We start from the raw sequence: 20879 nt of genomic DNA, 5'->3' as shown, positions 1-20879 counted from the left end.
TTACATGCATATTAGGCCTTCTTAGCTCCTGACCTTTGGCTTGGCGAAATTTGCATTCCGTTAGAATGATCAAGAAATCAACTCTCCTAACTTTCAAAGAGTTATCACAGAGAAAACAAATAGAAATGGAAATATATATATATATATATATATATATATATATATATATATATATATATATATATATATATATATATATATATATGCAATGATATAGAGGGGGAACCGACATGCATAACCCAACCCCCTTCTGAATTTCTGAGTTATTAAATTGTCACGTACATGTAAAAGTAACGAAAATGTACCTTATGCAGGTTGTTTACGATTTTTTTTTCAAAAAAAAAATGAATGACATCTGTTAGAGTTCATGTGATGTGGCCCACCTTGAAAAAAATCTGAAAATTTCATAAATTAGGACGAAAAGGACTATGTCTTTCGGACACATCAAAATGAAGCGCAAGTTCAAAGTCATAAACTCAAATAAATGAAAATATTAATCATTTGAAGATATCACGGATGTCATCCATTCGATTAATTACTGCGGAGAAAAGATGGACGAACAAGGCGAGCAAAATGCCCATTTGGCGACAAATAAGAAAATTAAAAATTAATTTCAATTATGAAATTTTAAGTCCTTTGACGTTTCATTTTACATAACGTATACTAATACCTTAAAAAAACGCACTTTTATGACGCAAAAATCGTGTCTTTCCGGGAAATATTTGCAGTCCATTTATTCCCAAGGTCATATCACAAACATGATTTAAATGCCGTTATTTGTCATAAGCAGATAGCATAGTGGTTAGCGTGTTAGCCTCGTTTTCTCGTAGTATCGTTCAGTATTGTTTTTTTTTAAGTGGAGGGAGGCACCAAAAATGAAAATTCGACACGTTACCTAAAAAAAAACATTTAAGGTATGTCACCGTCAGCTTTTTAGAAAAGTTCAGTCTGAAGTTTAACTTCAAAACTATTTATTACAATTTAATTTTTATAACATATTTAAATCAAACAATGCAAATTATTCAACATTGAATTAAAAAAACTGCTCACAAATCTATAAAGAAGCAAGACTTATGAGGGATTATTTCTTATGATGGAAGGATATTTAGAAGAAAATTATTCAAATCTACACATTTTTTAATTTAATATCTTGGAACTTTAGCCACACACATTTTTACTTAGAGAATATTTTCCGTTATGATATGCTAGGAATATGAAAAAAGGTCTCAAATTATATTTTTAGAACACATTTTACACATTCACTCAACAGACTTTGCCAAGAAATGAAGATATATTAAAGAAGTCAAGTAAAATTTATACTTTTTTTGCCTGAAAATCGCACATTTTGGCCAGTATCTTAAAATTTACATCACTGACCCCAACTTTTTCTTTCTTTTTATTTTAAACACGATACTTCCAACCGATCAGCACTTAAGTCATAAAAAGTTTGATACAAGACAATATTTTTTGCCTTTTTAGATTTTTATACCCCAAATATGATACTTTTTTAGTGCAAAAAGGTCACACAATAATTTATGCGCATTAATTTGCATTTGTTCAATGATAAATATTATCCAAACTATTTTACGTAAAATAAGATTATATTTATTGCCATAATGACATCTGATAAAATATGATAAAGATTGAAGTGATTAACCAAAGAGTTACAATTCAAGTGCAAAAATATCAACTCAATTGTACCGTATCTCAGTAAGATGCACACTGACCCCCCCCCCCTCCTCCATTTTCTTTGCGATTTTGAATCACGCAATATGAGTACCTATGTAAAATATACTTCTCAAAAAATTCTTGATATAACTAATTTCACGAGTGACATACCTTAGCGTGCAGAAAAAAAAAGAAAAAAAGGTTTAAAAAAAAAAACAACGTCCAACTAGATGACTTCAGTCTTTCCTTCGTCAACTTTCCTCATTTATGTATTAGTATCCCGCTATCACCTTCATATGGTGTTTACATCTCCCAACTTATTTGATACTCGAGAGCAAGCTCCGATACAGACTACTGACAGATAAGTTGATGTTACAAGGATTTCAACTACCTCGTTAAAAGTCAGCATTTCGTAAATTAGATGATCGTGATAATGACCTTGTTAGCAAATATAACCTATCACTGGGCCGTAATTTGGCTGACTTGTTTCATACCAATTGTTAGGCCTTTGTTTTTAAACTAAATTTGACTCTAGGGAATGTTCCGTCTACCTGATCAATAGTTACATAGGACTCAGGACGGGCGTCACGGTCAACAGGGAATGCTTACTCCTTCTAGGCACCTGATCCAACCTCTGGGATTTCCGTGGTCCGTGTTTTATGCCCTGTTCATAGATTTGTATTTTCAAAGTTATTTTTAAGATCGATCACTGTTCATTATCTTCACCCTTTTTTTTAATTAGTATATCTTCCAATCATACAGTTGATATAAGTAACTAAAGCTTAGAAATCGTAAGCTCGTTAGTACATTTTATTTCAATGACACACTGGGTAATTTGTACAGTTAAAAAATTATACACTTAGTAAATATTACCCTCCAATCATACAGTGATACGATGTACCTTTCAATAAAATTACTATATAAATCAATAAGTACACTTTTCAATAATAAAAAAAACCCTCTTAAAATATAAACTCTAAAAATTCTGTCATTTTAACTCGAAGTTTTAAGAATTTTGATGTATAATCTTATCTTTAAGACTTACAAAATTTTGACACCCCCCCCCCCCCCTTGCAAATGATGCCTTAGAAGTAAATGTAAATTTTTTCAAAATTTTGAAAAAGCATTTGTAAACTGTGCAGGCAAACATGGGGAAAAAAACGTAAACATAAAAATAGTGTACCATATATGCATTGTGGCGTAAGGAGGGCTATTTACGAAACAAAATGTTGAAAAAGAAATATGAAGTGCAAGATAGATAAGAACTGGAAAGAATTTAGAAAACAAAGAAATTATACTACAAGGCTTAAAAGGGTATCAATAAGAAATTATTTCCAAGAAAGATGCAGGGGGGGGGGCAGATTTTGGGAAAACTATTTAACTATTCCTATCCAAAAAAAAATTCAAAGCCTGTAATAAACAATCCTACGAAAGCCTATTAGGAACAAACTACGTTTATTTTTTTTTTTTAAGGCGTCTTTTGAAAAGGCGTTATAACGCGCAAAAAGGCGTAAAAACGCCTTTGAAAAGGCGTTATAGGGCAAAAAAAGCTTAATTACGCCTTTCCAAAAAGCGTTATTACGCCTTTCTAAAAGGCGTTATTATGCCTTTCCAAAAGGCGTTATTACGCCTTTCCAAAAGGCGTTATTACGCCTTTCCAAAAGGCGTTATTACGCCTTTATAAAAGGCATTAATACGCCTTTCCAAAAGGCGTTATTGTGCCTTTTGAAGAGCCATTATTTTGTCTTTGACAGGTCCGTGATTTTGAGGGGGGGGGGGCAGCCTCCCATAAAATTGACAAGCAAACAAAAAAAGAAACACCCCCCCCCAAATAAACTGCCTAAAGGGAATCTTTTTCTAACGTTTCTAACGTTTCGGTAAAACATTTTTTAAATGCAATGACTTGCCCGAGTTTAACCATACTGCAACAAAATGTTTATGTATTTAAACTATAGGAAGACTATTCTCCCAAAAAGTGGGGTGGGAACCCCCCCCCCCCCCCCCACTCGCATTTGTACTACCGGCCTGTTTGTTTGAAAAGGAGTTATATCCAAAAATGGAAAGGCGTTATTTTAAAATAATTAATATATGAAAGATTGAACCAAAGCCACCTTTATTTATGCAATATTTAGATTATAGTTTCAATAGTATAAATTATATTATAAATTATAGTATTTTCTATATTCCTGCACATCTCGCAAACAGCTGTTTGCATGCGTATTAAGAGAAGTCGATCAACACTCTACTTTAAATCAAGGATATAGGCAGAGCCAGCTTTGGGCTTTGCTAGCCATGTATTAAAAATTCATGTCAATTTGAAATATTTTTCTCTCCTCTTGGAAAAAAACAGGCAAACTATTTGCATAGGTATAATGAGCAATTAGCCTTCAACCAAATTGCTGAAATCCATGCACCTTGGTACAGGTGTCTGGCGTCAGAGAAGGACTAAGTTGGTTTAACACTGAAAATATTTTACACATTTAAAAATCTTTTTTCCTGGTAATCTAATTATAATCAGCACCCAGGGTGGGCTAAGTAAGTCATGTATTGAAAAATAAGAGGCGTAATAACGCCGTTTGGAAAGGCGTAATAACGCCCTTGTAAAAGGCGTAATAACGCCTTTTGGAAAGGCGTAATAACGCCTTTGTAAAAGGCGTAATAACGCCGTTTTAAAAGGCGTAATAACGCCTTCTGGAAAGGCGTAATAACGCCTTTTGGAAAGGCGTAATAACGTCTTTTTAAAAGGCGTAATAAGGCGTTATTACGCCTTTTTTCGCGTTATTACGCCTTTTGGAAAGGCGTAATTACGCCTTTATTTGTGTTATTACGCCTTTTCCGCGTTATAACGCCTTTTCAAAAGGCGTTATAACGCCTTTTAAATTTTTTTTTACCGTAGTTTGATCCTAATAGGCTTTCGTACAATCCTTTTATGTAAAAATGACAACATATTGAATGATCCAGAAAAAACATGCAACAATTCTAATGAATTTTATGCTAATGTGGCCATTGAAATATAGGGAAAATGTAGTTTTTAATGAAAAAGATCACTAAGTCTGAATGCCATTAGGGAAAATTGCATTTACCCTCAGAAATTTGATTTCAAGAAAATTGATGAAGATGAAATGACTAAGTTAATAAATAAACTTAATGTCAAGAAATCTGCTGGTGTGGATACAATTAAGGAATAACTGTCTTATTTTTTGGATTCATGATGTGATCAATCGAGTGGCTTGCGTGATAATTTGCATAAACGCCGAAGGCGTTTATGCATAAAATTATCACGCAAGCCAATCGATTGATCATCGTCATGAATCCAAAAAATCTGACAGTTATTCCTTATATTTACATGCTCCTGATTCTGCAAATTCCCGTGCTAATAGCCCCGCTTCTGTCTCTATTTGTCCCGCCCCGCACGTGATTTTTTTAACCGCGCCTATCGATGAACCAGTAGATTTATGTAGAAATAAAGTATTTTTACAATTTGTAATTTTATCTCGAACAAAGACATTGGAAATGTAAATATTATCTGATAAACTTCTGAAATTTGGAGCACTTGTTCTGAGTAAACATATTTCTATTCTTATTAATCAGTCCATACATAAGGATAATTTTCCCGATAGACTAACACTATCTCAGGTTATCCCTCTGTACGAAAAAGAAGACCCTTTGTAAAAAACTAATTATAGACCTGCCAGTATTTTATCTAGTGTGTCAAAGGTGTTCGAGAAAGTTTTGAGTGCATGTACAACTCTCTGACTATTTTGATGGTATTTTCAATTATTTACTCTTTGTGCATTTAGAAAGGGTCATGGATGACAGACTACACTACTGCGACTCCTAGAGGACTGGAAAATGGCTTTAGATCAGAATTTACACGTGGCTGCTATTTTGATGGACCTCTCTAATTAAGGCTTTTGATTGTCTGCCACATGATATACTATTAAGTAAACTCTCTGCTAATGGTCTATCTCCAAATTATGTTTCTATTCAGGGTATCTACTTAATTGTCTGAACGTTTTCAACAAGCATGAGCAAGTGAAACTTCAGGGAGTTGTCAGTAGTTGGGTTGGTATACAAAAGGGAGTGCCACAAGGTTCTATTATTGGACCACTACTTTTCAATGTCTTTATAAATGACATGTTTTCATAAAGAATAGGTCTTTATATTATTATGCAGGTCATACAGTAGCCTATTGGAATAAGGATTTCAAGACTTTGATAAATAATTTGCAAGATGAGATTTCTGTATTATTGATATAGTTTAAAGAAAACTGTATGCAGACTAATCCAACTAAATTTCAGGCAATTGCCTTAGTAAGAAAACCTGCTAAGAAACCAGTATTTATGGTTGATGGTGCTGAAATTCTGTGTAATGAAACTGTTAAATTATTGGGAGTTGATATTGATTTAATGCTTTATTTTGTTGTTCACATTAGTAATATATGCAAAAAGCTGCCCAAATGTTCTAAAACGTATACTACTTGCTCAGTATTTACTCAGGCAAACAAAATTACCATATTTCGTATATAGTAATTTTAATTCTTGTCTTCTTGTTCGGCACCTTTGCTCAAAGAAAAACACCAGAAAAATTGAAAAAAAAAATTCGGGAACGAGCTTTACTTTTTTATTTATGAAGATTTGGAAAGAAGCTATGAATCATTGCTGCACAAGGCAAAATTACATTCCCTAGAGATTAGAAGAATGCGCAGTATGGCTCTTGGATGTTTAAGGATTGTACATGACCTTTCTCCAAGATGTCTGTCAGACTAAGTGAGTTTTAAGAGACATACAATTTTAGTTATTCAAATATTTTAGAAATAAGAAGAAGATGGAACTTTTTGTTCTTTTAGAGATGCAAGAAAAAGAAAGATTGGGGTTCCCTAAATCTTGACCCTTTTAAAATAAGTGATTTAAGGTCCTCATTATTAACTTTATTTACGTCACCAGTAATAACGTGTCCAGCAGGACTATAGTTGTAGGGTGAAGAAGAACATGAACACAATGGAGGATTATGTTTCAGATGCTCAATATCCAGGCTCTGTAAAGTTTTCTTGTAATTAAAAAGTTTGGAAGCAATAGTCGATGTTTATTTATAGGAAATACAGGATGTAGTCTTCAGTTGGAAATAAGGTGGAATACAAAACTGGGCCCTTTTTTGATTAAGAATATTACTTATATTAACCGCGTCAATTTCCTTTGTTGGCATATTGAAGTTTGGGAAAAAACGGGTAGATTTAGCTGTATTTTCTTCCGTAAAACGTGTCGGTTTAAAAAGCCTATGATTTGCAATATCCATAACCACAGATCCGAGACTGTATTCTGGTGTCGAGGAATCCAAATATGGACTTTCCTTGACTTTGACAAATAGATAATTCAAAATTTTCAAAGGGACAGAGTAAAGTTTGGTTCGAATGTGATGAAGGCCTAATTGTTTATTTACATAAGGTAGTAGTAAATCAAAGGAGACATCGTGTATAATAGGTTCACATAGTTTCAAAGAGTTCTAAGTTTGTTTTTTTTTAAGTCAACTAATGGAAAAATCAGAAAATCACATAGCGTTTTCCGTTAAGTTATCACTCAGCCTTTCCCGTCAAGTCAAGGTTGATGGAACAGGCAGAATGATTTACAATTGCTAAGAGAATGCTTTTAAATTTTAGTTTGTGTGGTTGATGTCGTTACTACATTTGAAAGAAAAAGTCAGTTGGTTATAAACATGTTTATAAATGCAAATTAGCAAAACCGTACTCTCAAAATTCATGACATAACAACGGCTCAGAATATTCTTGAAAATAGGCCAAAGGTCATGGTCAGGTGGACTGTTTCACCGACATTTTTAAACATGTCTTTTGACAGTGCACTTGCCAAATAGCACAAACTTACCTCTAAAGAGTCAAAGAATATGTGTCTGTTGGCCGGGCACTATAGCGCATTTTGAAAAGTAGGTCAAGGTCACGAGGTCGGTAACCTTGGTATTTTAAGCCATTCTTCCACGCAATATATAGGCCGAGTATTAAATCCCTACCCTGTTAAAACATTCTCAAGACAAAAGGTGTGAAGACGGACGGACGGACAGACAGATAGACGCCGGGCAAAATGATTCCTAAGCGTCGCTCTGCTTTGCAGGCAACACAAAAATTTCAAGCTCCCTGCTTGGTTTTCACTTGAAGAACATAAGACAAAATCATATTTTTATAAATGTATTTTATTTTATCCATCTAAACAAAAACCCATGAAACATGGGAAAATGAAAAGCAGATATGTCGAACTGCAGTCTCAGTGCCTTTTGCAGAAGGGAGGAGCGGCATTTGTTTGGAGGTAAAATTTACCATGAACACTCTTATCGACATGGTAACCCATTCTATTGCAGCCATTTGCACATGATATGCAACTTCCACGATAGAAGTTCCAATACGATGTACATGGGAACGCCTTAAATTCACAAGAGGATATGATTGACTCGATGAAGTAGAATATCGCCCTCATGTGGCTGCAGGATATGTTTGCAGAAATCCCTTTGAAAAAAAAAAGTTAGTTATCATGAGAGCACATCAATTTTGAAATATGGCCACTAAATACTGCAAAATTAGCACAATACACTGGAAACATTTTTTTGTATGTGGTAGTTGAATGTGAAGTCATTGAAGGAACGAAGGATTTTATATAAAGTAAAAGTATCTTCACAACGTCAGGGGTCGTGATTCAACTCGGGCTGACTGCAGTGATGTCTTTCGGGGCTTTCGGTGACAAACAATCTGTAACGTGTGCGATGAGGTGTCAGCTGCTTACTTTCTGTTTTATATCAACTTATGAAAGCCCGTTCTCATTGGTGCTTTCCAGAGAAGCAAGCCCGTAGAATACCGAATGAAATTTGTCAGGGGTCCAACGACAACGAGTTGACTCAGGAGCCTTGACGTTGTGATGATGCAGTTAAACGTACTTATAGCAAAGTGCCAAGGACGAAGAATTTTGAATCGTTATAAACGAAATGCCTATCCCTTAAATGCATGCGTTTTAAAACTACAGGGAATGAAAGTCGATTCGCATGAATTCATTATCATCGTGTTCGCTATATCCCTGTTTTGATGTTCAGAACAAACATGCAGTAGCAAACTTCACAAAGCCTGTTAAAGAGAAACAGATATACATACATCCAAACTTTCCCTTGAAGAAGTTCACGATATTGGTCCACAGATCGCGCTTGCATCCAGGTTGTCTTGTGCCCCCGTTTGGATAGAAATCAACATGTCCATTCGGTGTCCTGATTCCAAAAGCTATGACACAAAAAATTAAGACCAAATTAGCCAACAATTTCATACGCTCTCTCTTCTTAAATTTTGTCAGATTTGTTACTTACCCAGTTCCATCAGAGAGGCCCCATCGGTGTGGATGACGTCAACAAAAAGGGCGTCGGAGGGATCCAGTTTAACTTTGGTGTCAAATTTTTCAAAATATAAGCCAGCTGGATCTAGTCCTAAAATTCAAGACCAATATCTCATTTTATCCTTATAGTCATTGGTACATTTATTTATTTATTTATTTGTGAAAAAGGAAAAATAGAGCTCCCATATCATGAGAGATTGGTCAACTTCAAATCTACTTTAATATAACATGAATATTTATATCCTTAGAAAAGAGATTGATGCACTTTAACTTAATTAGAAATCAAGGGATGGTTTTAAAACACTTTAAAACATCTTCATCGCAATATGATACTAGTATATGGAAGACGGAGCATATTCGAAGAATCTGCAGCAACCGAAAGTATATTACATACCCGTGATTCTGCCAACCCCCTGTACCCAGTCTCCGGCGTACCCCATGATTTGGGCACCGAGACTGTGACCAACAAGATGGACCTGTCCCAGAGGTAAGCTGAAATTGTCTCGTAGAGCCTTTATCATGTTCCCAATGGTGGCCCCAACCACTCGAGTATTGGCGGCAGACTGACGATAAATTCTTTTTTTGGTGCCCTTTGACCAGTCAACAGCTATCACATTCATGTCTCCCTTAAAGAGACTACATTTTTATTACGTTTTTAAAGCAAAGACAATGACAGTGAAATAAAGAAATTATGACGATAGGAAACATATGCTTTATTTACCTATTTAGTGGAATTTATACTATACTTTATCCTATGATGCGCTAATTCACATGACCTACTTTGGCGCTAAATTTTTTATGCACTAAAATGAGTAAATGTGTACAGTTTCAATTTTAATTCAGAGTATGCTATTATTTCTAACATATGTTATTTCAGATTAACAGATTGTACCTATTATTACACTAACATAGACAAAAGTTTTCTTTCTAGAAATTTACCAACCTTTTCTAGAAAAGCGTCTTTCATTTGCAGTGGCCAACCAGATTTGGCCGTGTCTTTGTATCCATGGGTGATAAAAATAGTCGGTAGATTTGAATCAAAGCTGGAATTGGAGAGGGTGTTTGTATTATATGGATCCAGGATCTGGGCAGTATCTTTGTTCTGTCTGGTGTACAGGCTGAATGTAGTCTCAATCTTACTCGGAGACTGGGGCAAGGTTCCATGGGCATTGTTGAACGGCTTGGCGTTGCTGAAACACCCTATGTGTGTGTAACAAACTTTCTTTGGTTTTATTAGCCACCATCCTAGAAGAAAAGATTGTTTTATCAGATCAAGAATGTGAAATACAAAGATATTAACATTGAACACACTTACCCTTACACACACACATGCATATATATATATATATATATATATATATATATATATATATATATATATATATATATATATATATATATATATATATATATATATATATATATATATAAGCACTAAAAATGACCAACGACACGAACAATAAAAATTGTCAAAATTTCGGGACGACCTGTCACTTCCTCAGGACAAAGAAAAAAGTTAAGAAGTCATAAAAACAAAGGAAACAGAGAAACAAAAAACAACTAGCACCACTACTAAACTACCAAACACTAAATATTTACATTGTTACATGTTTTATTTGAAGTTTATAAACAGTTGTGAAGAAAGAAATCCGGAGCGCTATGAATTGCGTCCGGTCTATCGGGTGTACTCTGGTGAAGTGCGATTAAAACAATTGAACGAATTAATTATCGCTAATAAATTACGATCATGTAGTAAATCGTACACCGTCTTATTCTCTCAAAATAGCGTAACTATACATGATAAAAAGAAACAAAAGAAATATAATATGGAAGAGCAATTTTAAAATATGAATTTGGATATATTATAAATTTGGAAATCGGATAAAAGAAATAAACAAAAATGTAAATTATAAATATTTGCGTAGGCTGTTCCAGAATTGCTATTGCGAATTAACGGTAAAATTTACACTGTATAGAGAGAATTAACTTGTTTGTTACAATCTGGGATTGGGTCTAATTCACATTCATCCTGGTGAAGTCATTTAGTTTTTTAATACCATTAGGGCGAAATGACTTGAGCCTGTGCATCCAGAACTTTTCCTTGCCTCTTCTCTGAGCGTCTGTCCATCTTGGATTATCGTCAATAACCACTACTGTCCTGTCCTTCCATTTGTGACCTTTAAGGTTGAAATGTTCTCCAACGGGTTCATTGAGTTTTTTGGTCCTAATGGTAGAAGGGTGATTATTATATGATTGAATAATTCCCATCTCTCTGATTGGCTGAGATCCAACAATGTTAGAAAAATACTACGTTATATTGACCTTCCAGGTCAATATAAGGAATTATTTATTCTACATTGGACCAAAAATATAGATAGGGAAATCCAAATTGATGCAAATAGTTTTGGAAAGTTATTTCACTTGCACCTGACTTCCACTCATATATATGAACACAACATTAAGGCACATAAATTCTTGGGTGAAGGGGGGGGGGGGTTGTAGGAGATCGAGTGCCCCTGTCCCCACCTTTTCAGAATGTAAAGTTTTAGTTTAAATTTTAAGGGTAAAAAAAAGTCAATGAAAGCCCCCCTCCCCGCATTTATGGACCTTTACATCCCACTAAATAAAATTTTGAGTTGGGAGAATTCTTTTCCTTGAGGGGGGGGGGGGGGGCTAGTCAAAGGTTTGTTTTCAGGTAAGTTGTCATTTTTTTTCTTTTAATGTCCCCTTTTTCAAAATCAATCCTATATATGTGCCTGACATTTATTTCTTCTACACTGAACCTAAACTAGAATTAAAAATTCCAAAATAATACAACTGCTTGTTTTTTAACCCCGTTTCTCTCATTATGTTCGGCAAGTACTTCAGTAGATGTGAACAAGTAAGATGGCATGGATTGCTTAATGAGTGTGTGTCATTTAATCACTGAATCATATAATAAAACAATTATTGCTGTTTTTCGGTCAATACGATGATTTAGCCACCTTCGAAGTTAAAATATTCACCTCGCCCTTCGGGCTCGGTGAATATTGTACTCCTCAGGTGTCTAAATCATCGTATTAACCTCAAAAACCAGCAATAATTGTATATTATTGACTCTCCTGCGGAGATCTTTTCACCAATATACTGTTTGGAGCAAACTTTACAACTGATACACATACATGTGTATATATAAATACTCTTCAAAAAAAGAAACGCATAGTAGAATTTTAGTGACACATTGAACGTAAAGATTATGTAGTAAAATCATGTATCGACAATAAAGAAATGTGGTTAACAATATGTCTACATATCTAAATGTCATAATTACTCAAGAATTTTAAAATCAGGGACAGTTCAAGGTCATTAAAGATCAATATCTTGTATGCCCCCCCCTCCCCGGGCACAAACGATAGCCTAAAACGGCATCTAATGGGAGCAAATGAGTGTAATAAAAATGTATAGGAATACTCTCCAACTGTAAATATAGAGCTTTGATCATTTGTTGCAGAGTCTGGGCACGCGATTGTCTTTTGCAAAGCATGCCAATCCATTTTGTCCGATGCATGCTCAATTGGGTCTAAATATGGCGATTTAGATAACCATGGCAGAAACTGGTTGCTGTAACTTTGCAAGAGTGCGATTGTCAAACGAACCGTATGTGGCCGTGTATTGTCAGATTGAAATACGGCTGCAGGATGCTGCAATATTGGAAAGGAATGTGCAAGTAAAACATCGTTAGAGTACCTTTTTCCATCAAAGTCCTTTGAATATGAACCAAATCCGTCTTACTTTTATGTAATACCGTTTTTCATATCATTACACTACCACCACCAAATCTGTCTACGTCCTGCAGGCAGTTTTCTGTAAAACGTTCATTACGAAGCTTATGCACTCTTAAACTTATAACAGGCTTTGCGATAAACATTCTGGAATAGTAGCTTAAAGAAAATGTTCAGCGGTGTTGCTGTGGCCATACTCTGTTGATCTGACATCTTTGAAGTCAATATTTGCGGTGTTGTGTGGTTAGAACAATGGCATGAATAATCCTCTGGCAATAATTCCAGCATTCCATAATCAAATGCAAATGGTCTTGTTAGGTGTTCTGTGCAGTTCAGGGATAGCTAATGCTGTAGATGACGTCATTGTGAAACATTCATGAAAATTAAGTAAACCACTAAAGCGATCCTGTGCTGCTGATGTTACGTGTGGTCTGCCATATTTTTGGCGAACATTGGGTGTTCCATGTTAATGGTATATGTTTTATAGGTTAAATATGGTGTTGTGCGTAACATTAAAACCTCTTGCAATTGTAGACTGTGGTACAGCTGCTTCCAGTCGCCCATTTTCCTTTTTGTGATATGCAACATTCAGAAGCAGCATTTTCAAATAGAGTCAATTTTCAGATAAAACCATAATCAAAATCTCGAGAACCCTAGCTTTTGATAGCCCTTTGGTTCCTGAAGCAATTTCATCAAAAACCAACAAATGAAAATTAAGAATTTTTTTTTTTAGCATTTTTCAAAATCAGGTCTTTTTGTCTGTGAGATTTGTAGAATAGCTGTACATTTAACAATTACGTAAAAAAAAAAAAAACGCATTTTACTCGAATGAATCATATCCATCTAAAACAAATTGTATCACAAAACTATCTTACATTTTTTTTGCAGGGTATTATTCCTATTATGCGTTTCTTTTTTTGAAAAGTATATATATATATATATATATATATATATATATATATATATATATATATATATATATATATATATATATATATATATATATATATATATATATATATATATATTAGGGATGTCAAATCGGTCAATTTTTGATAATCGGTTACCTGGACGTTTTTCCGATCGAGTACCCGGGTACTCGGTAAAAATGTAAATATAAGTTTGTTAATTTTTAATTGTTAATTTGTTAAACCCCAAAACTGTTTTTATCACGTTTTATGAATGTATATAAACATGGAGTCCAACGGAAATGATTTTTGGTTCTAAATTCATTTATTAAATAAACACAAATACTCAATTAATACATCAAAAATTACAAATGGTTTACAGGTCTTGTTTAGGATATATTTCATCAAGAAGGAGAGGACGTTGTTTGGATCGCTAGTCTAATATTTTATCATATGTTGGTTGTTTCCCCCCGTATACACTAAACTTACTATGGAAACTGACTTTAAACATTTTTTTTGAATCTTTACTTATTTTGAAGTGGGTAGTGGCATTTCTATGTATGTCTGATGTCGCTGCCGTATATTAACTAAATAATTTAAAAATGATTTGAAGATAATAGACCATATTAAACGATGTTCACTGAAAAACAGGAATTGAAGCCATCCAAAAATTAAGGACCATAATAGGTGAGAACGGCTGGGTGATTGGTCACTAATTACTGTATATACACAGCCATAGGCGATAACGGGTGTTTAAATATGTAGATGACTACACGCTAATTACCCGAATGCATATTTAAGTTATTTTTTGATAAGTTTTTGATAAAAATATATATTATAAAAATACACATCCGAGTAACCGAGTACCATTTTCAGTATTCGATACTCGGACGTTCGATCGAGTACCCGGTTAACCGGGTACTCGTTGACATCCCTAATATATATATATATATATATATATATATATATATATATATATATATATATATATATATATATATATATATATCACTATATTTTCGCGCTATTGCTATCTAGTATATACATAAGCGAGATAACATTGTCGCGAGCTGTTGTGAGTACTGTAATGTATATAATCCTTTAATAACAAAACAAATATACGCAAGAATAAAATTTCGCGAGCAGACAGACTCACGTAAGTACGCGAAAATAAAGTTCCCGCGATTAAAAAAATGATTTACAGTTTATACATACATACATACATACATACATACATACATACATACATACATATATATATATATATATATATATATATATATATATATATATATATATATATATATATATATATATATATAAAGCACAAAGATATTCACTTTTACAAGGATACCCACTTCCGCCCCAACCCGGGGTTGAACTCTCGACCTACGGAATCTGTCTCCTAGCAGTACAGGAACAGCGTGCTAGACCGCTCGGCCATCTAGGAAAGTCAAAAACTTGCTTCGATGCCGATGGAATTCTCGCGGCGCTGTCCTGCACTACACGGTCATTGAGAATGGAACTGAGATACAGTTATTTGAACATTTATTTTATTAGAGGATCGTTACCGATAACTATATCAGTTCCATTCTCAATGACCGTGTAGTGTAGGACAGCGCCGCGAGAATTCCTGTACTGCTAGGAGACAGATTCCGTAAGTCGAGAGTTCAACCCCGGGTTGGGGCGGAAGTGGGTATCCTTGTAAAAGTGAATTTCTTTGTGCTTTCTATATTAATATTTCTTTACTTTAGGGCAGTTTTGTTAGTTTCAGAGTTGTAAAATGTGCTTTATATATATTACCTTGGGTGGATGAAAGCAGGAGCAGAAGTGTTATGCTTTTCAACATCATGGACGAATTTGGAACAAGTGTATCAATGAACAGCTGAAAAGAAAACAAACTTAGCCTCAGCTTTGTTCACAGTTCAATGTATTTTGCTTCACGGATATTACCGGAGCTCACGTCTCCGTCATTTTGACGCTGATACTTGGGCGCTACAAAAATGACTTCTGTATGCCTCTGCCTCGTCAGGAAAAAAAGTTATCAAAAGATATCCGATATCAACTGCACAGGTCAATGAATTACAAAGTGAACTAAACACAAATGCACGTTCAATGAAATAAAACATTAACAAAAAGGACAACGTGGGATATACATGTACTACACGCCGTATCGACCAGCTAAAAGCAATCATGTGTAACGATCGAATGCGAAGGGTTTAAATACTCCGGTGCTGATATAGGAATAGGGAAACTAATATGGCGTATGCCTATTTATGAGCCATGTTCAGCTTTTAATTGTATGTCCATATTTGAAAATTTGCTATTGATCTTCAAAATACTGGAATAATGAAAAGACATTATCATATTATGTTGTTCACAAATATTTATTTTCAAATGTTTTTAAAGCAAAACATTCACCTTGTGTACATATTTTAATTTTGTGAATAAGGAACAAATACTGCGTCAAGTTCAGTTTACTCTGAATCCAAACTTTATTGGAGCCTCTGTGCATTACTTATTATTACATTTGGGTGAACATGGAGGCATAAAACATGTCTATTAATGCTAAATCATATAGACGTCAAATTGATATTTGGATTAATTTAGGGTTTAAAAAGGGTTGGAAATGAATATTAGCGGTGTATGCGGGGATTTACATGTACTTTTTTTTTTTTTTTTTTTTACAAATATTTTGAAGAAATGGAGAATAGACCCACTGGTATCGGAAAAAAGTATGAAAATGCGTGAAAATTTGTCAATTTTTCCTTCTTTGGTGTTTGCACGCTATTTTATAAAGACTTACTTAATGATTGTACATAGCATACTGTGACGAGTTTACAGCAAGTGTACGTACATTGATATTTATTGACATATCAAATAAAATTTCATTATGGTTGAGTAATTTTTCACTTATTTCTAACTATGAGCACTTTTTTCAGCCTTTTCCCCATGTACTTTCACATTCCCTTATCATTTTACAACTTTTTTCAGTCATTTCTATAAACTTTGGATTGTACGGGTTCCTCAAGGTCAGAATTCTGATCTTAGCCAAAAAAGATGATTTTTTTTTAATTTACAAATTAAATAATTCAATTAACAAAACGCCGAACTATCCCGCAGGTTTAAAGACAGAAGATATCATATTTCAAGAAACACAGCACACAGGGTACAAAGTGAGATCTGCAATGGCGCGAAAATTGCGTAGAATTTTTTTTTTCTTCATCGCCAAAATTCTAGTTAGTTATAGATATGTGACTGAACGGTAATGTTTGTTTGTTGTTTAATGTCCCTCTCGAGAATTTACTTATATGGATGTGCCACCACTTACCGAGGGAGGGCTGCAAATTTTAGACCCCACTGCAACACGGGACCTCGGTTTATACGGCCTCATCTGAAGGATCGGTCTCCACGTCCCGCAGTGGGATTCGAACCCGCGAAAAAAAAAAAGAAACGGGAATAAATGAGTCAGTTTTTTTGGAATCTTGACTTACCAGTTAGCTCTTTTAAAGCATGAATTCTCAATGTATTTGTTGAAAACAATCAGAACTTTCAAAAGAAAGACATTTTAAAGGAAACACTCAACGCAATGTTTCAAGCATATTTTATTTAATAAATAAAGAGGTGTAGATGATCGAAACCAAGTATTATTTTTGAAGAAGTATATACCAGAAAATGAATATCTCAGAAATTTCAGTTTCAAAAATAACAATTTCCAATGAGTTTGTATTAAAAATTTAAAACCAATGAAAGTACGATGAATGTTTCTAATAAGACAATCGCTTTTCTATAAGGGGTTTATCCGTTGAGATGGAGAGGTATGCTGTCATTAGCTGGTTACTAATGCTACAGATAAATGTCTAGGAAAATCGCTTAATTCTAGCCACATACATGAAGCTTGAATTGCTTTTGAGTTCTGGGACTATTCACAGAAATTAAGTTGTCAGTAAACAATAACTCCAGCAAAAATATGATCAAAATGATCAAATGGTGGCCAAAAAAAACTTTTGTTGAAATTTTTTATAAAGACGCAGTTTCAGCGTTTAAGACCAAGTTACCTAAAAATTTGTGATTTTTTAGTTCAGTTTCATAATTGAAAAAGTATGAGTAAAATCTAAATCAAGGAGGATTTTTCTATAGACACATGTTCTGGAAACTAGATCTAGATGATTTTCGTGGATCTGTTTGTGGGTGAATTTACACCAAAATTTTCCGATACGTGTGATCTTAGATCCAGAGTTATCAAGCGAACACTTTTGTACCATTGTATAAAACGTTTAGGAACAAGACCGACACCAGTAAATCAAGAATTTCTTTAAATGAGCTTCAGAATGCTCACCAAATATTACGATAAACATCATGTGTATTGTGGCTTTTGTTATCCGCCACATAAGTGAAATGGTCTCCAATTTAAATTTTTGATCATGACTTAAGTAGAAAATAAATCTGATGTATGATAACAATGGTTTACGAAAAGTTTTTTCTTGTTTTTTTTTTTTTGTTTTTGTTTTTTTTTAAATTTCAAAATGCTATCAAGATTTAAGTATCAGGGCTGAGTCAATATATCGATTAATCAATACGTATCGATATTCCGGAATGTATCGTATCGAAAAAATAACTTCCAATACGTATCTGGCAGGCAGTTTTTCTTAGAATTCTTTGAAAAAGTTGGGAATTTCAGTCACCAAAGGTTATTTTTAACTGTTTTGAATTAAAATTGATCAATAATGAAATAATCATTAAGGAGATAGCACATCTTAAATAACTATTAAAAATATAAAGACAACTATATTTTACATGGCCGTAGGAACCGGGGGGGGGCACAGGGGGCTCCCCCCCCCAACAATTTTGCCGACATATAGAGTACTATAGAAAAAATAGTTGATAGTGCCCCTCAACTGAAAATGTATGGCTGCATGTGCCCCCCAAAACTGAAATTGCTTCCTACATGCCTGTTTTAACATATTAATTTACAGTCAATAAAAGTTTGAATTTGAAGTGTACTTTGTAAAGACAGTGAGACGTGAACTTCCAATTTGGTAATAAAACTCCTAGTTTTTATCAAATATATGCAGTAAATGATTTACAAGACTTTTTTGATAGTCTTGTTAAAGAATCCAATATATTGCATATCGCTGTATAAAATATCGTACCGTATTGTATCGAAATATTTTGCTCAATACACAGCCCTATAAATGAATATACATTTCTTTCATTCTTAAAATGGAAAAAAAACCAACAACAACTACATTTATTCGATCGCTGACTTATCTTGTTAAAGAATAAACTATGGAAGCCAACTAATTTTTTTTTTATATCAAAGATAACTGAATTCAATTATACAACATTAAAGAGAAAAGCAACATATAAAACTTGCTATACTTACCTTTCTCTTCTCGCCACCCGTCAACCTAAAGTGAACGAGTATCACGCTTTCTTGGTCTTTATAGGGCATTTTGACGTCACATGCCCCCCTATTGTCCAGCTACACACTATTGTTCGATGTGTTTTCGCTGACGTTTGACAGAACCTTTGTTCAACAGAATCGTTCGTTTGTAAAACATTGAACGATACTAGTATGTTTAGGATAGGAGATCTGGTGTTTACGGAGGGAAGGGGGTCATATAAAGAAGAGGCAATTTGTCTGTGATTAGGAGGAATTGCTAATATAAAGCAATTGGACACTACCAGGATGCATTTGTTGAGAAGAATGAAAATCATTTGCTACAGCGAGCAAGAAGAGGCTCATGGACTATATTGATCACCCGAGTCCCCGTGGTCCTGCTGTTCTTGACGTAAATGGTTATGACAACCAAACTTGAACACATAGGGATTCTTAATATCAATATGATTAATATGGCTTTGTTCTGGATAAAATTAAACAGAACAAAATCCCATATATACATGCATTATGTAAAAGTTTATCCCCGTAATCCCATTGTCCATAATTTGAACGAATCTTTACTATACCTGATGATGGTTGCATTACATATAACTATTCATGGCCCTGCTGTTCTTGAGAAGATTTTAAAAGATTTTCCCCCTTTATACTCCCATGTAAAACTTGAATCCCTTATTGTGCCCCCAGCCTACCCCCGGTGACCACAAAGTGAACAAATATGAATCTTCACTATCTGATAATGCTTGTATATCATAATATCACTAATCACGGCCCTACTTTTATTGAGATGATTTTTTCCTATATATATGTATATTCCCATGTAAAACTTTGATCCCCTATTGCTGTCCCACCCTACCCATAGCGCCAAGATTTGAACAAATTTGAATCCACACTATATTAGGAGGTGTCACATAAGTTTCATCTTCTCTGGTCCAGTGGGTTCTTCCTCGTATTTTTCAATGCCCCGCCATATTTTTTACCTATCTTGATTATCTTCCCTTTGAAGGGATCATGTCCCTTCATTTGAACAAAATAGAACCCACTTCGTGCCAGGTGAGCTAAAATCTTACTGGTAGTTCAACATTTAGAAAGACTAGAAGTCCTGACGAGACTGTAGCTGTACTGGTGTGTAATAATTTTATTTACATTTTCAATTGTTTTCTCTGTGATAACTCTTTGAAAGATAAGTGTGTTATTTTCTAGATATTTACAATAGAACGTAAATTTCGCCAAGTGAAAGGTCAAGTGCTTAAAGTATGCCTGTCAATTCCCCAGACTGTCATTGTGTCATAGTGGGTGGGGACTATGGAAATTAACGTGGAATGCATTTTAAGTTCCATTAGTATTTTGATTTATATTTTTCTTTCACGTATAAATGTAAATATAAGGAATCACTGTCTGTAGTTTGTTGGGTATGCCAGAGACATTAACGGCAGTTAGAAATGCATAACGGGCTTCGTCTGTTAGGCAACTTATCTCACGTTTTCAGCTGTCGTTAAAGTCCCTGGCATACCCAACAAACTAGCCTTAGTTCAATGTACTTCTGTACCAAGTTTTATTGAAATTGGACCAAAACTGTAGGAGGAGTAACGTTTTGAAGAATTGATTAAGGAGAGACAGACCGATGGACAGATGACGGACACCTTACTATTGCATAAGTTCTGGTCTCTGACATTAATACATTATTTACATAGATTAATTATCATAGGGTCGCTCGCAAGGCGCAGTGGTTACAGCTTTACTCTAGAGTCGCGGCACAAAG

General features: G+C 34.3%; 1 protein-coding gene across 1 annotated transcript; it reads right to left on the bottom strand.

Moving 5' to 3' along the window:
- Positions 1-7848: 7848 nt before the first annotated feature.
- Positions 7849-15597, bottom strand: LOC133205966 (inactive pancreatic lipase-related protein 1-like). The gene is made up of 6 exons (XM_061341873.1): positions 15520-15597; positions 9991-10292; positions 9442-9673; positions 9022-9138; positions 8816-8938; positions 7849-8179 (listed from the first exon to the last, which is right to left on the bottom strand). Exons 1-6 carry the CDS (start codon positions 15566-15568, stop codon positions 7941-7943), a joined length of 1062 nt encoding a protein of 353 aa, XP_061197857.1. The 5' UTR covers positions 15569-15597; the 3' UTR covers positions 7849-7940.
- Positions 15598-20879: the final 5282 nt, after the last annotated feature.

Source organism: Saccostrea echinata, unplaced genomic scaffold (genome assembly GCF_033153115.1).
Source record: "Saccostrea echinata isolate AGI-Se365-2 ecotype Australia unplaced genomic scaffold, CSIRO_AGI_Sech_v1 ptg000054l, whole genome shotgun sequence".
NCBI classification, from domain to species: domain Eukaryota; kingdom Metazoa; phylum Mollusca; class Bivalvia; order Ostreida; family Ostreidae; genus Saccostrea; species Saccostrea echinata.
Note: the sequence above shows the minus strand (reverse complement) of the source record. Positions and strands in the feature narration are given on the sequence as shown.

What these genes read in the sequence shown, in the direction of transcription:
- LOC133205966 (XM_061341873.1), bottom strand. Translation starts at nt 15,568, where the DNA reads ATGATGTTGAAAAGCATAACACTTCTGCTCCTGCTTTCATCCACCCAA. An exon ending in AAGACGCTTTTCTAGAAAAG is followed by an intron (nt 9,674 to 9,990) that starts GTTGGTAAATTT and finishes AGTCTCTTTAAG; the next exon opens with GGAGACATGAATGTGATAGC. An exon ending in GGCCTCTCTGATGGAACTGG is followed by an intron (nt 8,939 to 9,021) that starts GTAAGTAACAAA and finishes TTTGTGTCATAG; the next exon opens with CTTTTGGAATCAGGACACCG.